General features: G+C 48.0%; 1 protein-coding gene across 9 annotated transcripts in view; it reads left to right on the top strand.

The window, feature by feature from the left end:
• LOC132381426 (homeobox protein Meis1-like) overlaps window positions 1-27,475 on the top strand; it is a 425,677-nt gene that overhangs the window by 172,835 nt on the left and 225,367 nt on the right. For 4 of the 9 annotated variants that reach the window (XM_059950823.1, XM_059950822.1, XM_059950830.1 and 1 more), the window contains exons 1-5: window positions 453-494; window positions 766-983; window positions 4,267-4,408; window positions 6,322-6,372; window positions 6,699-6,749. In XM_059950823.1, the coding sequence (XP_059806806.1) occupies window positions 468-494; window positions 766-983; window positions 4,267-4,408; window positions 6,322-6,372; window positions 6,699-6,749 (489 nt within the window). In that variant the 5' untranslated portion in view covers window positions 453-467. Of the gene's footprint in view, window positions 1-139; window positions 175-452; window positions 495-765; window positions 984-4,266; window positions 4,450-6,321; window positions 6,373-6,698; window positions 6,750-27,475 lie in introns of those variants that run through there. The other 5 variants (XM_059950824.1, XM_059950828.1, XM_059950827.1 and 2 more) reach the window with 3 other exon arrangements.

Raw genomic sequence — 27,475 nt, 5'->3', positions numbered from 1 at the left:
GTTGCTATCTTGGGAGCTAAATTCACAGTCTATTTTTAAAAATACATTTATTTATATATTTATATTGTATATATTTTATATATATATATATATCCCGACCATATAACTGTTCCTATCTACTGTAAGGCTGGACCGGGATTGCCTTGTCTTATATTTTACAACAGCAACTTAATGGTACTTTAACTTAATAGCCTGTTTATGGTGCTTTAAGCCCCATGTTTAGGCTAATTGTTTGTTTGTTTTGGCAATGTGGAATTGTGTTTTTGGTCATTTTGAGCGCGGTCAGGAGAAATAAATGTACGCTTGATTTTACAGAACAGGGTGCCTGAAAACACCCCGGTGCTGTTTCTTTTCCGAGGGGGGTGTGGGACACGAGAGAGGGCTCAGCCGGCCCCAGCTTTTGAATTTTGTTTCTGAGCGGGCCGAGCCCTCTGAAGTGTGGGCTCTGGGTTTCTGAAGTTCCGAGGATGCCCAAAACCTGGCTCAGGACGAGTGTGAGGGGGAAAGGGTGTTAATTTTATTTCTGTGGATTTGTGGCGTTTCTCGCTGTTATGTGGTTTGAACGTCTGAAGTATGTGTTCGTGTGCTTGTTGGTTTGGAATGTGTACCTTGTAACGTTTATATGCTTTACTGGACTTTCCAATGTATATTTATTTTAGTGAACGGTGTTGACTGTAGACCAGTATATTTTGGAGAATTTGAAATGATTTTGAAAGCAGCTGCGTCTCATGCTGAAATTATAATTGTCCCTCGTTTTCCTTGCAGTACGATGAACTGTCCCACTATGGGATGGACGGGGTGTCCATGCCCAGTTATGGAGACACACACGCATCCCGCAATCTGGCACATCATCTGGGCCACGGCCCCGGGATCCACGCACAACACTACCCGCCGGCGGGCTCTGGTCACCGGGCGACGCTGCCGTCAAGCCTCGGCAACAGCATCAACGACACACTCAAGAGGGAAAAGGACGCAATATACGGGTAAGAGACTCGAAGAAGTTTGAGGAGATTTGGAAAAAAAAAGCTCATTAAAAACTGTCTGAAAGGAGAGATGACTGCAAGAAGCAAAGGGAGAAGGGAATGTAACGATGAAGATTCAGAGAAGTAGAGAGCCAGAAATAAAAGGGGCGATTTGTTGAACCCAGGTTGGGGCGAAGTGGTGGGAAGAATGTGTGGAACAAACAGTCGAGGAGATGGGGTACTGGAATAAGGTGGGAGAAGTTCCCTTGGCGGCTAGGAGGAGGCAATTGTTAGAAGCAACGTCCAAGATAGAAGACCGGAAACTCTCTAACAATGAGACTCAAAGTGCGAGGGGAAATTTGGAGTGAATTTGGAGATTACTTTGGCATGGAAAGGGGTGATGGTGGGGGCTGATCATTTGTGCTTTTGGATCAAGGGTATTTAGCAACCCTTGCCCCCCCCCATCCTGCCTCGGGCGTACCCCACGGGGTTCTCTCCGGTCAGAGGGGAAGGGAGATCCCAATTTCTTCAACCCTGGAAAACAGGTCAAAGTGGTGTCGTGGAGGATGAGGTGGAAGTGGAGAGAAGGGGTTAGGGTCGGTTTAGGTCGGGTTTGTGAACTGCCTTCATTTCCCCAACTCTCACCAGTCTCCGCAGATGTTAGCCCGTGTATCTGCACCGCGCTGGGGAAGGCGACAGTCCAGCACACCTCGGCTGAGCAACACTTATGTCCTCCCCTCTTCTCGGGAGGGAATAGGCGCATTTATTTTTTTTTATATGCGTTTCGGTTCAGCCTTAAGGTCAGAATTGTCTCAGTTGGCTCCCTTTCACGAGGTGAGATTCAACGGCTCCCCGGGCAGAGTCCCGACGGGTGGAATAGTTCACAGACATGGGACCTAAAATGCTACAAACGTGATCTGACCAACACCTTATAAAGCCTCGGCATTACATCCTTAAGCATTTATATTCGAATTAAGTGCTCGACTTGAATTTGCCTTCCTCACTACTGACTCAACCTCCAAGTTAACCTTTAAGGACTCCTGGGGTCCTTTCCGCCTTCGTTTGCTGAATTATCTCCTGATTTCGAAAATAATCTACATCTCCTTCTACCAAAGGACATGACCATACACTTCTCTACGCTCCCATTCCAGATGCCCAGTCCCCGTCTCTCTATTCGACACAAAAAAATATTTTTGTTCAAATTCTGTGACTTCCAAGGAAGCAACTGTTCGATCTGCCTTGACGACGCCTGTAAATTAAAGTCGAGGTCACCCATTTCTGCCGTTTGTTAACAAGCGGCACCAAGATATCCTCCCCTTCCCACCCCAAAGTAAAACGGCGATCAGAATTTAATGAAATGCTTTATCTGCACAAGAGTACGCGTGCAATGCCTGGGCTGAGCGGGGTTGTTCAAAAATAGGAATTAGCTTGTGTAAGTAAGTCCTAAGTAATCAGTACTGGGATGGAAGCTGAGTGAGGGAGACTTGGCCAAAGCAGTTTAAAGTTCGGCCCCGTTTGCCCGTTTTGCGCGACGCAGCAAAATCTGGACTCAACAGCTGCGGAGTGCCAGCAGGCCGGGGGCAGACGAGCTCATGTCGCTGAGTAAGGCGAAGGGGGCCGGGAAACATCATGAGGTGTCCACGCACCACAGCTAAACCACCCCAACCCTCATTCTCTCCCACTGAACGTTAAACCATGCAGCAATTAAGCGCTTGTCTGCCGCTGGTTCTCAGCTGAATAACTCTGGGAGGCGGTATATTTTCGCTTTGTAGGAAAACTCAGTGGATTTGTGATATGAGACCCGGCGAGTTTCTCACATTTCTCCACTTTCTAACAATTTAAACAAAATCGCTGCGGTTTCCCGCGCCCTTTGTAAATCTTCTAGGCTCCCTGTAAGTCTGGGCAAATAGTTCGGAAGGGCCCTAACTTGAAGTGCACGGGTTGAATCCCTTTGCTCGGGTTTGAACAGCCGTTGCAGTCGGGAATTTGTGACTGAAACTGCGTGTTTCTGAGATTCAATGCGCCGGGTTCAGCTGGAAGTCTGTTATTTTATTTTCGCGCGGCCGATTTCCCAGATTACACTTTAAATCAAACTGGACGTAGGGGTTAACTAACAAGGGTTAAAAAGCTTTTCCAGTGCTGTTAATCGCATAAAAAAAAACGAACCTTATGCCCAGCTGGGTCACTTTAATCACCTGGTCAGCTGTGGCCGTCGGTGACTTGAATTTTGGGTTTGCTAACTGATTTAAAATATCATCCTAAGTTTTTTAAATAAACCTTTTTTTCCCCGTGGCAAGTGGTAACAAGGGTTTAAATATGCAGCCTATCTCGAGTTTATACACACCCTGGTATAAAGTGTGTGGTGGAAATTCCTTAATCCTTGGGATTCAGAATAAATTGGATTCACTCTTTTCTAAAACTGTGCCCCTCTCCTCCCCCAATAACTGTTGCTAGCACACAGCATTTGACACCACATCCACACAGAAACAAATCGGATTCGTACCGTATCCGCCAGCAAGTATATAAAACGCACACTATTGTGGATGAATTGTTGTAAAACAGTGTGTCATACAAACACGGCTGTGCGTGAAACACTGCAAATATTAACAAGTACATGGGAGAATGCGCGCGGATATGTACCTTACGGCTCCTTATCATTTTATTGTCGATTTACGTTCTATCCCCTGACAAGGATTTGGTCCGTCTTTGCCGCAGTTGCTTGTTGTTGGTTCATGCACACGACTGTGGGTATATTTCAAACTTCTGCTATGCCCTACTTTAGATTGTCGATGTCTGACCAAACCGAAGGCTGCAACCCTGTTTTCCTGGATTAATAGTATTTAATTTGTTCACCTTTGTACGTTTATGAAAACTCACAATGGTGATCTACTCTGCATAAATTCTTAAAATCTGGGATCTATAAATATATTTTTATTAATAGTTTCAATCTTCCTCGTTTTTGCCTCATGCTGATTTTAATAAGTATCACATTATCTAATTTCTTAAGTCCATTTATATAATCACTCCTCGCCTCCTAGTACGCTTTTAGAAGCTGCCGACATTTTCTGGAGGGCCGTCTAGCTACGCCGAGGAGTAAGGGGCAGGTTTGGGTAAAGTCTACAAATGTTTGGTGGCTGAAGGGGTTGGTGGGTTCGGGGTGTTTGACGGAGTTGATATTTTGTTTGAGGAGTCCTTTCTTTTATAACCTCTGATCTGTTTTTGTCTCCCATTCTCCCCATCCCGACTCTCTCCTCTTCCCTTCCCACCCCTCCACACACGCACACACACATGCACGCACACACAGTCACCCCTTATTCCCGCTCCTTGCCCTAGTGTTTGAGAAGTGCGAGCTGGCGACGTGCACTCCCCGGGACTGTGGAGTAGCCGGCGGGGATGTTTGCTCTTCCGACTCCTTCAACGAAGATATCGCGGTGTTCGCTAAACAGGTCCGCAGCGAGGGAAGAACAGCATTAAAAACCAGATGAAAGTAATTTGGATTGAGAGAAAGTGGAATGTTTGTGACTATATTACAAGTAGGGCAAGTGTCACTGCAGGTTAACACTTGTGAATTGGGCACAGAATTATAAAGTGTTTCGGATTGTGCGAGCGCGAGGGAGTGTGTGCGTGTGTGTGTTTGTGGGATATATTCAGATGTATATTAACTATGGGATCAATTTATTAAATATGTTCGGGTCACTGATTTAAGACATAAAATCTGCCACAAATCGGTTTAGATTGGTGCGCAGTAGTGTAGTGTAGACACCTAGACAAGATAAAAGGAATTTTATTCCTAAGAATCGCATTGACTCTTATTCTAATTGTCCAGGTAATTACGCAGAGCGCGCCAAAGATTATCAATATGGGTGTGAAATCCAACTGATTAATTCCAGCGCCTCCAGTATATTTCTCAATCAGACATTAATTTAATAACAATCAGTGCTAATAAAAGCAGCGATTTCAAATAGAAATCGTATTGAAATGGATTTAATTTGATATTCCAGAAGAGATCGACCGTGGGGATTGCGCATACAGTTTCGCACCTCGCGGTAGAATCGAGGCAGATGAGCGCCCTCGGAAAGGAACCGAGCTTTCCCGGGTGGAAGTGGGATGGGGAGGAATCTGCTGATTTAGGACAGCACAGGTCCCATTCGCCCCACAGACCTGGCGGGGGCCGGACCGTAGCGGTTCAGAGGCCGGGAGGGAGGGAGTCCGCATTAACTCTAATCGGGCCGTTTATTCATCCACCCCCCCCTTAAACCAGAACCATACAATAAAATTGAATACAACAGAATATTTCTCACTGTGATCTTCGTTGAGAGGCCCCCATCCAAAACCGGCACGGAGCGCATTAGTGTGTACGAGAGATTGCGTAAGGTAACTGAGTGCCTACTCGAGTAAGTTTGAGTGCAGGTTGTGTGCGTGTAAACTGTGATTGTGCACAGACTGTGTAAGTGTAAAGGGGGATTAGGATATCGCCTCTGAGCAGGGATAAACTGCGTGTGTGAGCGCGCGTGTAAACATCGAGCGTGAGTTTACGGGTTATGTACACATGCTATTTATTGTTCTAGGGGTTTGGTGGTCGGATGTGTTTATGTGCATGTGTAACCATGTGTACGGACCTACTTCATTTTATAATCTGAAGTGATTGAATGTAAATGTGTAACTGTGTGTGTAATCACCGCCACGAGGGATTTATGTGTTTATGCCGTTCTGCAGACTTTTGTTAGCAGGGTGTGTTTTGCTGTCGGAATTCTGTATTTTTCTTAGATGGTATTGTGAGCGAGATTAAATTTGTACTAGTGTAAGACTGTGGGTGAAAGAATGTGTCTAAGAGAACATCTGTGCGTGTGTTTGTGTTTGTATGTATGTATGTGTGCCCAATGTGTCTGGGAGAATACCCCCGTGTGTGGTGTGCACGCGCGTCCAAGGAGTCTGAGAGATTACGTGTGTGTGTGTGTGTGTGTGTGTGTGTGTGTGTGTGTGTGGGCACGCACGTTCAATGTGTCAGACAGAGTACCCCCGTATGTGTGTTTGTGTGCTTTTCTACGTGTGTATGTGTGTGCACGCGCGTCCAATGTGTCTAACAGAGTATCCCCGTGCGCGCGCGTGCGTGTGTGTGTAAGAGAGGATTGTCTGGATATGTAACTTTTGGCGTCTGACCCTGTGTGTATGAATAGATAGGTGTACAGTTGTAAAATCGGAAAGTCCTGATATATCCTACAAAGCCACGACTCGTTTAGACATAGTTTACCCCCTTCCTGTCTACCCCGGACGCAGATGAGGGGTTTGTGCATGGATTGGAGTCCACTATTTCCAATCTGTTGATATTAAAATATTCTCCAATTCTTTTGTTTCCTAGATCCGAACAGAAAAACCTCTATTCTCTTCCAACCCCGAGCTGGATAATTTGGTAATTAAAGTTTACGTTGTGTTTGACGGTGTGAGAGGGAGCGGATACAACCCGGGGTTAGCTGTCATCCAGCGCTTTCCGTACCCCAACTGGTAAAAGAGGTCCCATGCAAGAACAACCGAGCCCGGCCAAATTTACTTGTAAAATTAACCAAGCGACGTTATGCATTACATAAATCAAGTACTGCTGTACATTTTGTAAACTGACCCTCGATGTAACATCAGAAAGCGCCTTGAGTGTCTGCTGCGCGCCCATTTTGATGGAGCGCCCTAATGTTCCTGCGCGTCACCGACCCACTCTAACTGAATACCCCCTTCTCTCCACAGATGATTCAGGCCATTCAGGTGCTAAGGTTTCATCTACTGGAGTTGGAGAAGGTAAGGGCACTTCACTGGAGGCGTGGTGTGGCTGAGGGCGTCGAGGGCACTTGGAGGGAATGTGTGTCAGAGAAAGAGAGAGGGGTGCACTTGAGGGATAAAATGTGTGGGCTCTGAAGGTGTGCCCGACGGGGAGTGTGCACCTTGACGCCGTGCGTGTGAGAGGATGCGTGCGCGTGCGTAAGAGTGTTTAAGTACAACTGTGCGCGCGGTTTAGAGGCGCCGAGTGTGAGAGGTGCGAGCCCGGGCGTGCGGGGGTGGGGAGGGGAACGGGACGTGGGCTGTCTGTCGAATTTGTAAAAGTGGTTGGGTTGATGTTGGAGATAAAGGACAAGTGTTTTTTTCCCCCAGCGAGTAATTTGTTTCTCTAATCCCGCTCTAATGTGATAATTAACTATTTAATTCCAGCGCCCACGACAGGCGCCCATTGAATTCTAGTACCGGGTCCGAGTCCATGAACCTTACTCCGTTCTCATTTCTCACTCACTCAATACCTTCCTCATCTCCCCGTCCCTCTTCATCGCTTCTCCTCCCCTCCCGTGTTTCCCCCGTCCTGTCCCGCCGGTTGAGCGGAGGTCCCCTACATGTTCTGTCCATTGGCTCATTCCTCCCCACAGCTCTCCAAACGCTTGCTTTTCCCTCCCCCTTTATCACTTCCTATCCTCTCCCCCCCTCTCTCTCTCTCTCTCTCTCTCTCTCTCTCTCTCTCTCTCTCTCTCTCTCTCTCTCTCTCTCTCTCTCTCTCTCTCTCCCCCTCTCCCTCTCCCTCTCCCTCTCCCTCTCCCTCTCCCTCTCCCTCTCCCTCTCCCTCCCGCCCTCTTTCCCTGTCTCTCCCCTACTTTCTCACTCCGCATTACCTTCTCCATCCCAAGCTCTACAAATACCTCACTCGGGCAGGACGGGATAAAGAATACTGTGGATACTTAAACTGTTGACATATTGAATAAATGTACCCTGTATTAAATATTATGCACAATAAATATTTACAGTACTAGTGATAGCTAGCTGCATCCGTCAATCAGTGTGATCAGAAATAGCCCCACTGGATCTAGATCGACGAAGAGAATGTGAGCCCAGATTCAGGCCAAATTGTTTAATCTTTATAATAATTACTCAACAAATATATGAATGTTTATATATGTTCAGTAATATTTATATTACAGATGGAATGCAAGTATTATCTACATGCATCCCGGAGTATGCAAAATAAATATTTAAATTTATGTATGCATGGTGCATTTAACAGTATTTAAATCATCTAATTCTAAATGTATTTCGTGCTAGTTATATCAGGACAGAGTGCAAATATGTATGATCAATAATCTTTACACCATCAGAGTAATGTAAATGTAACACTCTGCGCATTTAGGCAGATCTATATATGAGATGCAGATGTTATATCGGGAGTTTATTTCACAAAGCAGTCTATTTGTAGTCGTTTTTAATTTGTCCGAAGCTGCACGGAGGTGCAGTGGATCTGTAGGAGTGAGTAAGTGATGCTATTTGCAACGGGTGCCTGGGTTTTATGTAGCTGTACCTCAGCTATTTCTCTCCATGGAATCGTTTCTGCTCAAAAAAAAGGGAAAATTTTCAGCACCATTAATCTTAAATCAGATTATTAAATCGGCTTTGCACTTACAGATTCCGCCAGGAGACGGGGGAATCTTCTCCTGCTCTAAAGGCCGTTATTCTGCATTCAAATTGATATCCAAATATAAGGCTTGGTGATGTTGAAGACATAGTGATTTAGCACATTGAGAGAGTTTCCATCCCAGTGAAGTTTTAATTTATTTTTGAGTTAAATTTGCATCTGAAGCAAAAAAAAAGCTTGCAACTTGTTCAGATGCAGCAGTCTTGAGATGAGAGTTGACGAGTCTCTCATGATGTGGTGTTTGAACGGTGGGGTGGGTAGACTGGGGAGAATGGGGCAGAGGGGTTTGATTTTTGTGTGAGGTCGACTCAACTGAGCAGCTGAGGGGTCTGAGAGTGAGCGTGGCGCTGTTTCACCCCGTGTGGGGGATTCAGTCACAGGTCATCCATCACCCTGCAAGATCCATCAGAAACCTTCTGCCTCCCCCCCACCCCGGCCCCGGGGGCAAGTGCGGGCTGGGGGCGGAGAGAGCTGCAGAGGGTTCCCGCAGATCTGACCTGCAGAAGGAAGGGGGGAATTTACTCGGAAGAGCTGAGGAGTGAGGGGGAAGCCCAAGATTCTTCAGAAAGGGAGCGATCGGCAGTTGGACCGCAGATTCGAATTGGGTGGAGTTTAAAATAACAGGAACTGTTGAAGAAATTGTGGAGTGAGGAGGTGAAAGAAAATAAAGGCTTGCTTTGATATCAAGCCTGGGTGTCCCGCAGCTGGTTTTTCACCAGTGAAGTCTTCTTGAAGGGCAGCTGATGTTTCCATGCAGGAATCATGCAGATCATTTGTGCCTGGAAAGCTCATACGAAGCTGAGGAAGGCCGGGACCAGACAACATGTTGTCTCAGAACTAAATCAGGCGCAAATGCCCAGAGCACTGGGGAGAAATACCACTGCCTCTGCTTGGGTTTCTCACATGGGATATTGTGCAAGAGGTGAAGAGAGGACTTCTCACTCAGTAGAAGACCGGTCTTGCAGCAGACCAGGATCAAATGTATTATCCCTGGCCTCTGTCATGCAATCTGTTACTCTGAGGCAGTTACTATACTTCCTTCCGGCCCATTGCCCCTACCGGGGCACCGGCCACCAACCGGAGCCTTCCGTCCTGGGCCTCATTGTCTCCAGGTGTAGCCCATCTTCTTGGTGCATCCTTCCTCTCCCGGGGATGAGGCCTTTGGAGCTTCTGTTGCCGTTTCTGCGGCACTGGGTTTTTAACGGGACGGGGGTCGCCCCCCCCACCCCCCGAGCGCGACCCTCCTCCTTCTGCAGCCGGGCTTGGGACGGACCCGGCAGAGTTCTCTTGCTGTCAGGTCCAGAATTCTGAAATAAGTTTTAAAGTAGCTACAAGTTGCACGTGAAATATGAACGGAGCACAAGAGGGATAATGAGGTAGAGTTCATGGGTTCACGGGCCATTCAGAAATCTGATGAGAGAGACGAGGCCGCCTGGATCCCCCTACATCTGCCTCTGACCTACTGGCTTGAGGCAGGAGGGAGACATCGGCATGAGTGGGTTGCGGTAAGCCACCCTTTTGATGTGGCCTCCTGAATTCAGTTGTGCCGTACAGCGCGGAAACAGTCCCTTCGGCCCATCGAGTCCCTGCTGACCGGGCTCCTCCCATTTACCTGCATTTGAGGATGAGATCCAAAACAACCGCAGGTGCGTGAACTTCGGAATGACAAACCGGAAGTCGGCGGGGATTCAGAGCTGCTAAGTATTGCGAGGTTGCTTGCAGAAGCTCAGCCAGATCTTTGGTGTTGTGTCCACAGCGCTGGTCCCCTCTGTACTCAACCTCCCAGTTGTGCAGTGTCCCAGGAGCTCTTTGACCAGAATTGATCTTCTGCCCCGCCACACAGAAAACACTGGAGGAACTCAGCAGGTCAGGTAGCATCCACGGAGTCGAGGGTTTCGGGCCAAGACCCTTCATCAGGGCATCTGCCACATTTTTGCCACTCTTGACATTAGGGTTTAGTGTCCCGGAGTTCCTTCACGGTCTGTGAGATGGTTGGTGTTGACAGCATCTCCACACTGACTCCCCTGGCCCAGACCAGCTAATCCAACAAAGCTCTGGATCTGACCCTTGCAGTGATGAGTTCTACAGACCTCCCTGGGGTCTGCCTCTCTCTGAAGAAAGCCCTTGCTGACAACCCTCAATTACTGTCTGTGTAAAGCTGAACTCGTTTCAAACTCTGCGGCCTTCGTGTGAGCTCGGATGAATCCCCGTCTCCATCATATCTGGGTTCCCTGACCAACTATCTTCCATTTAACCTATCCCTCCATTTCAAAAGCCTCACCATTCCTTTCTGTTCCCTCCATGGCCTCTGCCCTTCTCATCACTGCAGCCCTCTCCAGTCCTGTTACCCTTTGAGATCCCTGTCCCTCTAGTTCCGGCCTCTCCCCCAGATACTGTTGCTCCCCCACGTCCCTTCAGCTGACGTGGTTCAAATCTCTGGAATTCTCCCCTCTTTCTTCCTTGATGGTACTCCGTAAAACCCACTGGAACTCGGGTTTTAGTTTTCCAAGGCACCTTTGTGTGTATTTACTTTGTTGGATCTGAAGGTGGTGAGTTCGAGCCCCGGCCGAGGCAGCGTGTTGTGTCCTTGAGCGAGGCTCTTAACCACACATCGCTCCAGTCCACCCAGATGAAAATGGGTACCGGCAAAATGCTGGGGGTTAACCTCACGATAAACTGGCGTCCTATCTGGGGGGAGTCTCGTACTCTCAGTGGCTTCACGGCACGGAAACCGGCATAAGCACCGGCCTGATGAGCCTACAAGGCTCGGGACAGACTTTAACTGACTAACTTTGTCAGAAGTTGTCCTGAGCCAGGGACTGGGCTGAGTGGGAGAAGGGATGTCGTGGTCTGCAGACTGAGGGAATGTTAACAACCTGTAATGTTCAGGAGCATTGGAAAACCATCAGGTAGTTGTCTTCTGCACTCTCGTTGATCTAATCCAGTCCCTCGGTACAGCAATGGACCAGTTCAGTGCTGACTCAACTGTCTACAGGCCGAGCGACCCTGGTGCGGGGGCTGAGGGTGGGTCTGGGGTGTAGCATTTCATGATTTACTTGAGTGTACTGAGTCCGTCTATCTGTGTATATATGCATATACAGTGCGAGCAACCCAGGTTGAATTCTGGCCACTCTCTGCAACGAGTTTGTACGTTCTCTTGTTGATCATGTAGGTTTGCTCTGGGTGTTCCAATTTCTTCCCACAGTCTGGTTGGTAGGTTAATTGGTCATTGTAAATTGTTCTGTGATTGGGCCAGGATTAAATCGGGGGATTGCTCGGAAGGGGTTGTTCTGCCAACACACACAAAATGCTGGTGGGACGCAGCAGGCCGGGCAGCATCTATAAGGAGAAGCGCTGTCGACGTTTCGGGCCGAGACCCTTCGTCAGGAATAACTGAAAGGAAAGATAGTAAGAGATTTGAAAGTAGGAGGGGGAGGGGGAAATGTGAAATGATAGGAGAAGACCGGAGGGGGTGGGATGAAGCTAAGAGCTGGAAGGGTGATTGGCGAAAGTGATACAGAGCTGGAGAAGGGAAAGGATCATGGGACGGGAGGCCTAGGGAGAAAGAAAGGGGGAGGGGAGAACAGGCAGAGTGATGGGCAGGAAAAAAGGGGGGGGGGAACTAAATATATCAGGGATGGGAGTTATTCTGTGCTGTATTTCAATAATAAATAAATATGTGAGATGTATTTGCAGGTCTCTGAATGGGTGGGTTTGTGTCTATGTACGTTTATGTGTGTACGTTCAAAGGCTTGTTCAATATCAGCGAACGTAGGCAGTATACAACCTGAAATTCGTACTCTTCACAGACATCCAGGAAACAGGCAACCCCATAGAATGAATGATAGAAATATCGAAGCACCCCCCCCCATCATTTACACAAGCAGCGCAGCAGAAGTATCAATGCCCCCTTAACTTGCACCAACAGAAGCACAGTCTCCCCCCACCCCCCCACCGTGTAAGCCCCCAAAGAGACCATGATCCAGAGACACCAAAACTAGTCCACATGTGCATGTTTATGCGTGTTTGTGAGTTTGTATATGTGTGCATATATGCAATAACTTCAGCTATTGCCTTGAGCAACAACGGCATTTTGAATGATAGTTTAATCTTTTATTTTATACCTCAAGGACTTTGCTGGCATCTAAACGCTGGTCAAAATTTCAATGTAAACGAAAGGCTGAAGTGCACAGGGGGATGTGAGTTAATGTTCTACTGCAGAGTGTGGTTCCGATCTGGAACTGTTGAAGTGGTGCAACTTGGCACAGATAGGGTCTTCAAAAGGGAACTGGATGGGCACTAGAGAGGGACTGATTTCTAGGGCCGTGGCCAATAAGAATGAAGAGATTGATCTCCTAGGAGGCAAGGATTTGATGGGCAGAATAGCCTCCTTTTCTGTTCTAACTGCTCTTGCTTTTCATGGCTCCATGAAGGGCAATTTTGCCCCTTTAACCCATTCCAACACCTTCTAGACTGCACACAGGTCTGTGCCTTACCCCGGGTTTGTATCTCCTCCTTGTATCTCCCAGTGGATCTGTACCATTCCCACTACGTGAGAAGTGAGCTCCAAATTTCTGGTGCAGAGGGATTTTTCTCCCTCTAATTCTAAGATTCTGGCGTTGTTCGCCAAAGTGAAAGCTTCTTCTCCCCCTCCCTAGCGCCTTGTCCCATCACCTTAAATACACACGTTAACCTCTCAGCTTAGGCCGACTAGGGAGCTAGGTTGGCGCCACTTAACCCTTCTATTCTTGTGTGAGCTGGAAACCGGCAGGGCTGACCCCAGTGTGGAATTCTGGGTGATTGCTCCCCAGGTTGCCACGGTCCCCTGGTTCACCTCATGGGGTGCGGGCACCCCATGTGACGGACAACATTCCCGGCACCAGCACTGTTCCCAGAGGGGGAGCAAGAGCTGGGCTGAACCAAAGAACCCTCCCGACTTCATACACTCCTTTTTTTTTACAAAGGAAACCCCAGCCCTTGGCTTGGTTTCAAGGCTGTAATCCCACTCCAGGGTTCAGATGACGGTTATGAACTGCTTTGAACTTTGACCTCCTCGCAGATGACATCATCTGAAGGTCTGCTTTTGTTATTGGGTTGGAACAGCTCCCAGGCATTCATAAACCCTCCAATAGGAAGATGGGTCTGATAAGAGTTATGAGGCAGCCAAGGGCCTGTGGTATTTGGGTTGTGATTTATAATGTCACCAGTCTCACTTTGTTTTCTTAAGTCTGGAAAGCATCATGTCATATGGCTGCCCGGGAACTCTCACGCCTTGAGAGTCGTCTCACCACCCACTGCCCCGAGACCCATTCTCTTCTGTTGCCTCTGCCAGGGCGAGGGCTGAACTGGTACCAGTCTCCAGCCCTCAGCACCGCGCCCACGTGACGCCCTCGTCAACCCAGGAGCAATAGCCAGCTGCCCGGCCAAAGAAAGTCACCGCAGACGAAGACGGCCGTGCCCTCACCCGGGAGAGCAAGGCACCAGAGAATCAGAGGCCAGGGGCAGTGTAATTATTTAAACAGGCACATTAAGCCTCAGTCCCAGGAATTCAATTGGTCAGTGTCTCGCCCGGCTGTCAGGAAAGTTACGTCCAGTCTTATTGTGTACGAGGAATTCTCGCTCTCCCCCCCCCCCCCCACCCCACCAACATTCGGATTCTTGACCCGCCTGCCAGCAGATCTTCTGTTTTACATATTTGTATTCCCTCTCTGCGTCCTGGCTGCAAGGTTGCTGAACAGTTTGGGAATGTGACACTGAAGAAGTAACGATGCGTGGTTTTTAAAATAGATGCTGTTTTGGGGAAGGGTGTGTGGAGATTACATTGTGATTCAGGAATGATTATCACGTGCATCAGATCACACTGTTGCTACTGAAATAATCTGTCATTGAAGCTGTTGACTTGCTGTGAGCACCATAAGACATAGGAGCAGAATTAGGCCATTCAGCCCATCGAGTCCCTCTCTACCATTCCACCTCTGCTGATTTATTATCGCTCTCAACCCCATTATCCTGCTTTTTCCCTGTAAACTTCGATGCCTTTACCAATCAAGAACCTTTCAATCTCCACTTTAAATATATCCAAATAATTTGGCTTCCACAGCCGCCTGTGGAAATGAAATACATAGATTCACCTCCCTCCAGAAATCCCTCCTCACCTCTTATCTTCTGAGGCTGTTCCCTCTGGTCCAAGACTGTCAAACCCTCCAGGGTGTGTCATCTTCTAAATTCTTTGGAGGGGTACTTAACCCCCACCCCTCCAATCCCCCTCATCAATGGCTGGGGCCCTGATCCCACCTCGGGACGTGAGCTGGTCAAGGGAAGTTTTTAGAGAGCGCCTCCAAGTTTCCGTCCTTTTGTTAACCAGCTTTTAATGTTTAACCTGCTTTGGCAAGGATCTGAGTGCTCGGGTTTTGTAGGGTAGGTGGTTTTCCAGAGGTGATCGTTGATTGGGCAGGAACTTGCTTTGTGGAGACACCTCAATTCAGGGCGACCACCCGCAGGAGGAGCTCAGCAGGCCAGGCAGCATTTATGGAGGGAAAAGAATTGTCCACTCCTCAGGTCATAGTGCAGATACAGGCCTTTCAGCCCATCTGCTCCATGCTGACCAGGATGTCCGTCTAAACTCGTTCCAATTGCCTGCATTTGGCCTTAAACTTTCCCTATCCATCCACCCCCACCCAGATGTCCCTTAGATGTTACCATCGTAGCTGCCTCAACAACTTGCTCAGGCAGACCATTCCACACTCTGAGCAAAGAATTTGATTGATACAGCCTCTGAGGCCCAGCTTGTGACGGGAGGATGGTTTTGCAGACTGCAGTCTGAGCGTTCTCTTCACTTGTTTGCTTCCTGCGGTTTTTTTTTCTCATCAGAGGATCGATAATGTGCAAACAAAATGGCCATATTTCACAGCTCGGCGACAATTTATCGATTTAATTACCTTAATGTCTTCATTAAGGGTTTTAATTTTGAAAGCCGCAGTTGTCCGCTCAAAGCAGAGCTCTGGGCTGGCAGGGGCGGCTGTAATCTGCAGACTGACCAGTTGCAGGGGTGGGGGGGTGGGGGGACACCGACATTGTCCGACGCACACCAAACACCGGAGGAACCCAGCAGGTCAGGCGGCATCTATGGAGGGAAATGAACAGTCGACATTTCGGGCCTAGACCCTTCATCGGGGCCCCGATGAACAGTGAGGGTCTCGATCTGAAGTATCAACTGTTCAGTCCCCTCCCCAGATGCTGCCTGGCCTGCTGAGTTCCCCCAGTGTTTTGTGCGTGTTGCTCGAACCTCCAGGATCTGCAGATCTTCTGATGTTTGTGAAACTTCTATCAGATCTCCCCCCAGTCTCCAATGCTCCACAGAAAACGTCCTGTTTGTCCAACCTCTCCTTATACCCTCTAACCCAGGCAGCACCCTGGTGAGCCTCTTCTGCACCCTCTCCAAAGCCCCCACATCCCTCCTACAGCCAAAACTATGCAAGTGCAATCTAACCAAAGTTTTGTATCATTGCAACATGACTTCATGACTCATTAGTTTTCGAAGTAAATTTATTATCAAAGTACATATACGTCACCTTACACAACCCCAAGACTCATTTTTTGCAGGCATATTCAATAAATCCATAATAGAATAATAACCATATTAATATCAATGAAGGCCCACACCAACTGGGGGGGTTGAACTCCTGCACTTAACTCTATGAACAATGAAGACAAGCATGTCATATGCCTTCTTTATCACTTTACCAACCCGTGTGGTCACTTTAATGGGGGTTGAGGGCTTGGATCCCCCAAGATCCCTCTGCACGCCAGTGCTGTTGAGGGTCCTGCTTGAAGGTCAAGTGTAAATCGATGGAGTAGTCGGCTGAGTTCTCTTGGCTTCCCGCCATCTTGTGAAACTATTCAGAAGTGTTGTTAACTCGTAAGGAAGAAAAGTAGGAGAAGGCCATTCAGCCCTTTGTTCCTGCTGTGCCAACTACTCTAGTGGAACACTTCCCCGATTTGTTTAATATCCTAACACCCATCAGTCTGGAAAATACTCGGTGGATGCGCCTCTGCATCGCACTAGGACATAAGGTCTCAAAGATCCTCTGTGGACTCAGTGAAAGAAGTTTCACCAATTTATTTTGAGATAAATGGGCTGGGCAAAACAAAGACCAGGAAAGAATAAAAGCACCTTTAACCTTCACAGGACATCCTGGGGCCTCCACAGTGATGGAAGTATATTTTCTAAAATCAAGTTTGTATAGTGGGCAGCATGCTGCCAGCTCCTGCACAGAAAGATCCCGCAAACAATAACGTGATAATGGGCAAAGTCATGATTTCTAAAACAAAAATGAAAATCAAAGGCAAATACTGGACAGGGTTCTAAGGAGAATCACTTCTGCTTTTCTTCTGTGGACCATATGAATGTTTTACACCCCTCTTGAACTTTAAATTCTAGTTTATTGTCACAGGCATACATTAATCCAGAACCACTGGTCAATGAGTCCAGCGCTCTTGAATGGTGGCAAATCTTTTCCAGGCCAGAGTCCTCATAAACAACCAGAGTGCAGCGAATGACTCCCTGTATACCTCTCTCACCCATCTCACGTGCGGACAGACGCACATGCACAGGCAGACTCACAAACCCACAGGCGCAAGAACACCTGCGCAGATACACAGGCCCACAAATACAAGGGCACACACACAAGAAAGCACACCGACAGATGCAAACACAAACACACACACACAAAACAGGAAAAACCACATAGACAGACGCAAACACACACACACACCAGACAAAAGCACACAGACGCGCGCGCGCACACACACACACACACACACACACACACACACACAGCAGGCAAAAATACACGGGCAGATGCAAACACACATACACACACACGCACACAAACACAGAAAAACACACTCCTGTACAAGCATACTTATTCTTTGAATCAAATTTAGTAGCTAACTTACAGAACTGATAAACTCATTCTGAGAGCCGGTATCATCTCAATGGGCCAAATGGCCTCCTTTCATAATGTAATGGAATTTGAGAAACCACATGGCGTGTGAAAATGTTACCTCACACTGCATTGGTACTTTGCACGGTCCCCTGGGACCTGTATCTCTGGCTATTAATCAGGAATTCACATCTGAGCACTGAAGAAACAGGTTCACTGTTTTACCTCCAAGTATTCAGTTAATTTGTTTCTGATACAAATTATATAATCGTTTTGCTGCCATTTGATCTGCCTTCCTCTTCCTTTCCCTCCTCCACCTTCTTGATATTTAGCTGGTGCTTTCATTGCCTGCTGTTGGGGAAAAAAACATCCACAGGGCCTCTTTCTCACCCTTGACTCCCTGAGGTGGCAGAGTGGTACAACGGGTGCTGCTGTTGCCGCACAGCACCATTGACTCAGGCCTAACCAAACCGGGCCTTGGACAGTGTGCGGAGATTCTGCCCGTGACCATGTGCGTTTCCTCGCAAAGCCCAAAGCCTGTAGTCAGTAGGTTAATTAGCCACTGCAGATTGACCCTAGTGTGCAGGTGGAGGGGCAGAACCTGGGAGCAGTTCGTGGGAATGTGCGGAGAATATAACAGGAATAGTTGTGGCACGGTGGTGGACGTTGGTATCTCGGACTGATGTGTTTAATGTTGTGGGGTTCACCAGCTGTGGCAATTGCTGGCGTTTCATCACCAGTCGAGCTGTGCTCGTGTTCATACGCGCCTCCGTTCACTTGCCCCGATCCCGGTCGCCTACCCTTCCAGTTGACCTTTGAACTCTATTGGCTTGTTCTTCTTTGACTCCTAGGGGTCCGCACACAGTGTCTATTTTGATAATGTCTGTGGAGTTATCAGACGAGAACCACACCGCTCGTGCCTGCTTCACGTTTGTCTCCACGGCGTCCCAACTAAAGTGGGGTCCTTCTCGGTCTCTGCGTACCGAGATAAGCAGCAGTGGAACATGTCTCTGTACTGCTCGCCTGTGTTCCCGACACTAACGGGATTAGTGTTGGGTTAGTGTATATGGTTGTTTCATGGTCGGCAGGCACTCAATGGACCGAAGGGCCTGTTCTCATGCCATACAACTGCATGACTGTGAGCTGACCATCAGGTGTTGGGATAAATTTTAATCTTCTTCCGAGGAGTTTTATTGAGTTTAGAGGGCTGGTGTCCATCAGATTCTGTTTAGGAGAGATGTTGAGGCTCTGGAGAGGGAGCAGAAGAGGTTGACCAGGATGCTGTCTGATTGAGAGGGCATGTGCTATCACGAGAGGCTGGAAAAACTTGGGTTGTTTTCTCTGAAACAAAGGCTGAGGGAAGATCTGATAGAGGTTTACAAGGTTATGAGAGGCACAGGTAGAGTGGACAGAGGAAATTGGAAACATAGAAAACCGACAGCACAATACAGGCCCTTCAGCCCACAAAGCTGTGCTGAACATGTCCTTATCTTAGAAATTACCTAGGGTTACCCATAGCCCTCTATTTTTCTGAGCTCCAAGTGCCTGTCTAGGAGCCTCTTAAAAGACCCTATCGTATCTGCCTCCAACCACCGTTACCGGCAGCCCATTCCACGCACTCACCACTCTCTGAGTAAAAAACTTACCCCTGACATTTCCTCTGTACCTACTTCCAAGCACCTTAAAACTGTGCCCTCTCATGCTAGTCACTTCAGCCCTGGGAAAAAGCCTCTGACTATCCACACGATCAATGCTTCCCATCATCTTACGCACCTCTATCAGGTCACCTTTCATCCTCCATTGCCCCAAGGAGAAAAGGCCAAGTTCACTCCACCTGTCTTTCCTTTCAGTTAGTCCTGACGAAGGGTCTCGGCCCGAAACAACGACAGCGCTTCTCCTTATAGATGCTGCCTGGCCTGCTGTCTTCCACCAGCATTTTGTGTGTGTTATTTGAACATCCTTGTAAATCTCCTCTGCACCCTCTGCACAGAGAGTATCTGTTTCCCAGGGTTAAAAAGTCTAATACCAGAAAGTGAGATGGGGTAGGTTCAAGGGGGACGTGAGGGGTAAGTTTTTTACTCAGAGAGTGGTGGCTGCCTGGAATGGTGATGGAGGCAAATACATTAGAGACTTTTACAAGATATTTGGATAGGCTCATGGATGTAAGGAAGATTGAGGGATATGGACATTGAGTAGGTGGGAGGGATTAGTGTTTAGGAGTTTTTGATTTGCTTTCTAACTGGTTGTTCCTGTGCTGTACTGTTCTATGTTCTATGATGAAGTGCCTTGGCCAAAACGGCGATTGTTTGATCCCTTCGGCCTCTCCTGCGTGACCTGCAGAGTTCGCTCAGCATTTTGTGTGTCACCCACGAAGACCGGTCTGGCTCTGATATCAAACTGGTGATACATTAAAATGAAAAATGTAACGCATCTCAGAGGTGATAAATGAAACGGATGTCAGCAGCGTTGCTGCTGGGCTCAGAGAGTGAGAAAATACTGGTGATGATATTTGCAAAAAAGTCTGCAGCATCTGGAAATCCAAAGCAACACACACAGCAGGCCAGACAGTATGAACAGCCTATGTTTCAGGCTGAGACACTGCCTTAGGACTGTGGATGTTTCAGGCCAAGACCCTTCCTCAGGACTTTGAACGTTTCAGGCCGAGACCCTTCCTCAGGACTGTGGATGTTTCAGGCCGAGACCCTTCCTCAGGACTGTGGACGTTTCAGGCCGAGACCCTTCCTCAGGACTTTGAACGTTTCAGGCCGAGACCCTTCCTCAGGACTGTGGACGTTTTAGGCCGAGACCCTTCCTCAGGACTGTGGACGTTTCAGGCCGAGACCCTTCCTCAGGACTGTGGACATTTCAGGCCGAGACCCTTCCTCAGGACTGTGGACGTTTCAGGCCGAGACCCTTCCTCAGGACTGTGGACGTTTCAGGCCCAGACCCTTCCTCAGGACTGTGGACGTTTCAGGCCAGACCCTTCCTCAGGACAGTGGACGTTTCAGGCCGAGACCCTTCCTCAGGACTGTGGACGTTTCAGGCCGAGACCCTTCCTCAGGACTGTGGACGTTTCAGGCCGAGACCCTTCCTCAGGACTGTGGACGTTTCAGGCCGAGACCCTTCCTCAGGACTGTGGACGTTTCAGGCCCAGACCCTTCCTCAGGACTGTGGACGTTTCAGGCCGAGACCCTTCCTCAGGACTGTGGACGTTTCAGGCCGAGACCCTTCCTCAGGACTGTGGACGTTTCAGGTCGAGACCCTTCCTCAGGACTGTGGACATTTCAGGCCGAGACCCTTCCTCAGGACTGTGGACGTTTCAGGCCGAGACCCTTCCTCAGGACTGTGGACGTTTCAGGCCGAGACCCTTCCTCAGGACTGTGGATGTTTCAGGCCGAGACCCTTCCTCAGGACTGTGGACGTTTCAGGCCGAGACCCTTCTTCAGAAGAAGAGTCCCGGCTCGAAACGTTGACTGTTGATCCTTTCTCATAGATGCTGCCTGACCTGCTGAGTTCCTCCAGCACCATGCTGTGTGTGTTGCTAGTGATTATTGTTACCTTTTCACTTCCCCCCCTCCTGAGTGGCTGTTGAAACATGGCAGGCAGAGGGCACAGGAAGATCCCACCCAGGGCATTAACTGGTCAGGACTTGAGTATCATCAAGTTGCCGTCTGCTGGGGAGTTTCAAGGTTCGCTTTTGACTTGAGTTTCAGGAGTTCCCTTCTAATCTTGTGGCAATGTTGTTGGTTGAGTGGGGAAGCCACGATCCAGGCCAGGTCCTTATACTGTGGGTTCCTCCTATTCTCCTGGTCCAGGGACACCTGCACCTATTGTGGCTGTCACTCTTGCCACTGAGAACCTGACCTTTGGAACATCCCTCCCATTTGAGGTTCCAGAGCAGGGCTTTCCGACTTTCTTATGCCCTGGACCAATACTATTAAGCAGAGGACCCCAGGTTGGAAACCCTTACAATCCAGAGTCATAGTGCACCAGAGCACAGAAGTAGGCCCTTTGGCCCACCTAGACCACACTAACCCATTATTCTGCCCAGTCCCTTCGACGTAAACCTGGAATAAGGCCCTCCATACCCCTCCCATCCATGTACTTACTTTAACTTCTTCTAAATGTTGAAATTGAACTCGTCTCCAACTCTTCCACTGGCCGCTTGTTCCACACTCTCACTACCCTCTGAGTGAAGTTGTTGCCCCTCATGCACCCCTTAAATGTTTCACCTTTCACCCTTAACCTATGACCTCTAGTTCTACTCTCACCCAACCTCAGTGGAAAAAGCCTGTTGGTATTTACCTTATAATACCCCTCATAATTTTGTATACCTCTATCAAATCTCCCCTCATTTTCCTATGCTCTAATGAATAAAGTCCTACTGTAACCTTCCCCTATAATTCAGGACCTCAAGTCCTACCAACATCCTTGCAAATTTTCTCTGCACCCTTTCAGTCATCAATATCTTTCCTGTGGGTAGGTGACAAGAACTGTACACAATTCTCCAATCAGGTCTCACCAATGTCTGAGTGGGGATTCCGGGATTGGAAGGCTTGTCATATGAGAAGCGTTTGACGACTCACTCACTGGATTTCAGAAGAATGAAGGGTGTCCCCATTGAAACCTGTTGAATGTTGAAAGGCCTCGATAGAGTGGGTGCGGAGAGATTGTTTCCTATGGCGGGGGGAAGTTAAGACCAGAGGTCACAGCCTCAAAATAGTGGGATGTCCATTTAGAATGGAGGTGAGGAGGAATTCCTTTAGCCAGAGAGTGGTGAATCTGTGGAATTCTTTGCCATAGGCAGCTGTGGAGGCCAAGTTATTGGATAGATTTAAGGCAAAGGCTGATCGATTCTTGATTAGCCAGGGCATGAAGAGATACGAGGAGAAGGCAGGAGATTAGGGCTGAGAGGGAAATGGATCAGCTCGATGGGCCAAATAGCCTAATTCTGTTTCCATTTGGTTTTATGGTCTAATATTATTCTCCTTAAATTATTAAGCTTTCGGACCTCTTCTAACCTCTCCCTATGGTCCTGGTGTCAATTTTTGGCTGGCTATGCTTCTGTAAATGGATTGGGGATCATTAAAAAACCAAAGGTCCTAGTTGCATCTTTGAAATTCACCTAAAGACATCTGACAAAGCCTCAGTTTAATGTCTCATCCATAAAGTGGCACTGTTAGCAATGTGGATCTGACTTGGCCCTGCACTGCAGGGTTAGGCCTGCTTTATGTGTCCTTCATTCAGAAACATTGATGGAGTCCAACAGCACAGAAAAAAGGCCCTTCAGCCCATCCAGTCTGTGCCAAACTGACTTTCTGCCCCACCTACGTGCAATCGGATCTTAGCTCTCCACAGCCCTCCGGTCCATGTACCTATCCAAACTTCCTTTTAGCATTGTCCACCGCCTCTGTGGGCATTTTCTTCCACACTCACACCACCCTCTGAGTGAAGAAGTTCCCCCTCAGGTTCTACTTAAATATTTCGCCTTTCACCCTTAACCTATGACCTCTAGTAGGTGGAGAACCACTGCTAATCCTGGGCCTGCACTTCAAAGCAAAGTCAGATGAGTTGGCAAATTCTCTGAAATTCACACTCAGCACTTTCTGTCAAGTAGCTTGTGGCACTGGGGTCATACAGCACAGAATCTGCATCAGAATTAGCTCTCACGTCACCAGCATGTGTCGTAAAATTTGTAAAATTTGCAGCAGCAGTACAAGATAATAGAGAGAGAAAGAAAACTGTGGATTGCAGCAGGAATACATAAGCAAGTAATGCAAAAACAGAAATAGAAAAAAAAGCAGTGAGGAAGTGTTCATGGGTTCAGTGACCGTTTAGAAATCGGATGGCAGAGGGGAAGAAGCTGTTCCTGAATCACTGAGTGTGTGTCTTCAGGCTCCTGTCCCTCCTTCCTGATGGCAGAGGGGAAGAAGCTGTTCCTGAATCGCTGAGTGTGTGTCTTCAGGCTTCTGTACCTCCTTCCTGATGGCAGAGGGGAAGAAGCTGTTCCTGAATCACTGAGTGTGTGTCTTCAGGCTCCTGTCCCTCCTTCCTGATGGCAGAGGGGAAGAAGCTGTTCCTGAATCGCTGAGTGTGTGTCTTCAGGCTTCTGTACCTCCTTCCTGATGGCAGAGGGGAAGAAGCTGTTCCTAAATCGCTGAGTGTGTGTCTTCAGGCTTCTGTACCTCCTTCCTGATGGCAGAGGGGAAGAAGCTGTTCCTGAATCGCTGAGTGTGTGTCTTCAGGCTTCTGTACCTCCTTCCTGATGGCAGAGGGGAAGAAGCTGTTCCTGAATCGCTGAGTGTGTGTCTTCAGGCTTCTGTACCTCCTTCCTGATGGCAGAGGGGAAGAAGCTGTTCCTGAATCGCTGAGTGTGTGTCTTCAGGCTTCTGTACCTCCTTCCTGATGGCAGAGGGGAAGAAGCTGTTCCTGAATCGCTGAGTGTGTGCCTTCAGGCTCCTGTACCTCCTTCCTGATGGCAGAGGGGAAGAAGCTGTTCCTGAATCGCTGAGTGTGTGTCTTCAGGCTTCTGTACCTCCTTCCTGATGGCAGAGGGGAAGAAGCTGTTCCTGAATCGCTGAGTGTGTGCCTTCAGGCTTCTGTACCTCCTCCCTGATGGTAGCAATGACATGTCCTGAGTCATCAGGGTCCTTAATAATGGACATCGGCTTCCTGAGGCACCACTACTTGGAGATGCCTTGAGTACTAGAGAAGCTAGTACCAGAGATGGGGCTGACTAATTTGATGACTTTCTGTAGCTTCTTTCGATCATGTGCAGTAGCCCTCCCCACCCACCCCCAGGACAGAGATGCAGCCTGTTAGAATACCCTCCACAGTACGTACTGTATATAGAAGAGTTTTGGTTGACAAACTCCTAGTGAAGTACAGTCACCGTCTTGCTTTCTTTATAGCTGCATCGATATGCTGGGACCAGGTTAGATCTTCAGAGATCTTGACACTCTGGAACTTGAAACTGCTCACTCTCTGCACTTCTAATCCCTCTGTGAGGATTGGTATGTGTTCCTTCGTCTTACCGTTCCTGAAGTCCACAATCGGCTCTTTCGTCTTACTGACGTTGACTGCCAGGTTGGTGCTGCGGCACCACTCCACTAGTTGGCATATCTCACTCTTGTATGCCCTCTCATCACCACCTGAGACTCTACCAACAATAGTTGTATCATCAGCAAATTTATAGAATTTGTAGAGCTATGCCTAGTCACATAGTCATGGGTATGGAGAGAGTAGAGCAGTGGGCTAAGCACACACCCCTGAGGTGCACCAGTGTTGATAGTCAGCGAGGAGGAGATACCATCACCAATCTGCACAGATTGTCATCTTCCAGTTAGGAAGCTGAGGATCCAATTGCAGGGAGAGCTACAGAGTTCTGTAACTTATCAATCAAGATTGTGGGAATAACAGAGTTAAACTCTGAGCTACAGTCAACAGACAGCATCCGGACGTAAGTGTTTGTATTGTCCAGGTGATACAAGGCCATGTGAAGAGCCATTGAGGTTGCATCTGCCGTTGACCTATTGTGGTGACAGGCAAACTGCAATGGGTCCAGCTCCTTGCTGAGGCAGGAGTTCAGTGTAGTCACGACCAACCTCTCAAAGCATTTCATCGCTGTCGATGTGAGTGCTACTAGATGATAGTCATTAAGGCGGCTTACACTATTCTTCTTAGGCACTGGTATAATTATTGCCTTTATGAAGCAGATGAGAACTTCCGACCGTAGCAGTGAAAGATTGAGATAGGCCATTCTGTCCATTCTGACCAATATTAGCACGAATGTCATTTGTCCATGTTTGACCCATACCCGTATAAACCTTATTAAATCCATGCACCTGTCCAAGTGTCTTTGAAATGTTATTGTACCTGCCTCAACCACTTCCTCTTTACTGATATTTAAGTTTCCTTATAGATCCATAGATACTTTATTGATCCCAAAGGAAATTACAGTCACTATGGCATTACAAGTGCACACGTATACAAATATTACAGGAGAAGTAAGAAAGAATTAAAAAGAATAGTTACCTTAAAAACCTTATGACCTAGAAGACCATTCAGCCCATCTGACCAATTCCGTCAGTTCAGAAGTACATCACAAGGATCCGTCACCCCCAACCCCCAGTTCACCAGTGAATTTGTCCTGAGTTGAAAATAACAACAGTTTGCATTATGTAGCGCCCTTTGACACAGTTCCAGAGGCCTTTATAGAAATAATATTGAAACAAAATCTGACACACAGCCACAGAGGGGGATATGGACAGGTGGCCAAAAGCCGGCTCAGGGAGATAGGTTCAGCAATGCCTGTTAAAGGAGGCAAGAGGAGAGGTGGAGAGCTCCTGTGGCAGTGATGGGAGGGGGTAGTTCTAGTGCTTCAGCCTGTGAAAGAACCCCCTTCAATTGATTCGGAAGAGACCAGAATAGATATTTGAGATTGCAGGTAGGTGTGAAGAGATTGAGGGATTTGGAGGAATGGAGGGAGAAGCAAAAGGATGGAGGGATTTGAAGGATTGGTTGGAGAGGTGAAAGGAACAATGGATTTGGAGAAGTGGAGGGATTTAGAGGAATGGAGGGAGAGGTGAAATGATGGAGGGATTTGGAGGAATGAAAGAAGAAGTGAAATGATGGAGGGGCTTGGAGAATTAGAGGGAGACATGAAAGGAACAAGGGATCTGTAGGAATGGAGGGAGAGGTGAAATGAATGAGGGATTTGGAGGGAGAGGTGTAAAGGTGGAGGGATTTGGAGAAGTGGGGGAGAGGTGAAATGATGGAGGGATTTGGAGGAATGGAAGGGGAGGTGAGAGGATGGAGGGATTTGGAGGGAGAGGATAAAGGAATGAGGGATTTGGAGGATTGGGGGTGAAAGGAGGAAGGTACTTGGATGCAAGAACAGAATTTAAAATGGTGAAGCAGCAGACCGATGAGGGGACACAGGGCCGACTCGTACCTGTCTTTAGAGTCAGTTGACATGAAATCCTTCTGGCCTGTAGCAAATGAAGCAAGCATCTCATCACATCGGTCCCGGCTGGAAGTGAGCCCAGATCTTTGAGCTTAAAGGTCAGTGTGTGTGATTGCTGCTTGTCCTTCTCCCTCTCCAATACCCTCTCCTGCTTAAGGAGGGATTCACTTTGGAATGGAATCTCAATATGAGTTATTTCTTAAATCTCTGCTATGATGGAGAAAATGGAATGGACAAAACTTGCAATAGGACCAGTGTCTGGACGACTAAGCAGATGCGGCTTCGATTACAGGTTATTACTTGCGGGTTACAGGATGGTGAGGGCCACGTTTCCACTTTGAAGTCAGTACGCGCTTCCCATTTACGGTTTTGGGATGAGTCAGCGATCTCGCGACTCAGACCAAGACATAAACCTGAGGGCAGATAACTGACGTGTAGGTGTGGACGCTTGGAAAGAGAATTCCGGAGGCCAGGCTGTGAACAAATAACCCTGCAGACGGACTTGAGAAACATGGATGCCCGGGAGATCAAAACAGAGCCTTGGAGGTTTTGTATCTCCTTCTAATGACAGAGTGGCCTTATCTTCACACTGAACTCACTGTTAATAGTGGTATTTGTATTGGTGTTGGATTATTGTTGTCACATGTACCAAGATAGAGTGAGGAGATTGTCTTGCATGCTGTTCGTACAGATCAAATCCTTACACGGTGCATCGAGGTAGAACAAGGTAAAACGTCTCGGCCCGAAATGTCGACAGCGTACTTTTTTCCACAGCTGCTGCCTGGCCTGCTGAGTTTCTCCAGCACCTTATGTGTCACCTGGATTTCCAGCACCTGCAGATTTTCTCTTGTTTGTGAAAGCAGTAACAGGACGCGGAATAAAGGGTAACAGTTACAGAGGAAGTGCGGAGCAGATAAACGATAAAGTGGAAGATCTAACGGGGCAGATTATGAGTTCAAGAGTCTGCCCTATCGTACGAGAGGTCTGAAAGCAGCAGGATAGAAGCTGTTCTTGAGCCTGGTGGTATGTGCTTTCGGGCTTTTGTATCTTCTGCTCGATGGGAGATGTGTGAGACTTGAGAAAGTCCAGGTAGCATTGATGGAAAAGAGTAAACAGTCAACGTTTCAGGCCAAGGCCCTTCATCAGGACCGCAGAAAAGCGGTGA

This window comes from Hypanus sabinus, chromosome 26, assembly GCF_030144855.1.
Source record: "Hypanus sabinus isolate sHypSab1 chromosome 26, sHypSab1.hap1, whole genome shotgun sequence".
NCBI lineage: Eukaryota > Metazoa > Chordata > Chondrichthyes > Myliobatiformes > Dasyatidae > Hypanus > Hypanus sabinus.
The sequence above is the reverse complement of the archived record's forward strand: the minus strand, read 5'-3'. Positions and strand labels throughout refer to the sequence as shown.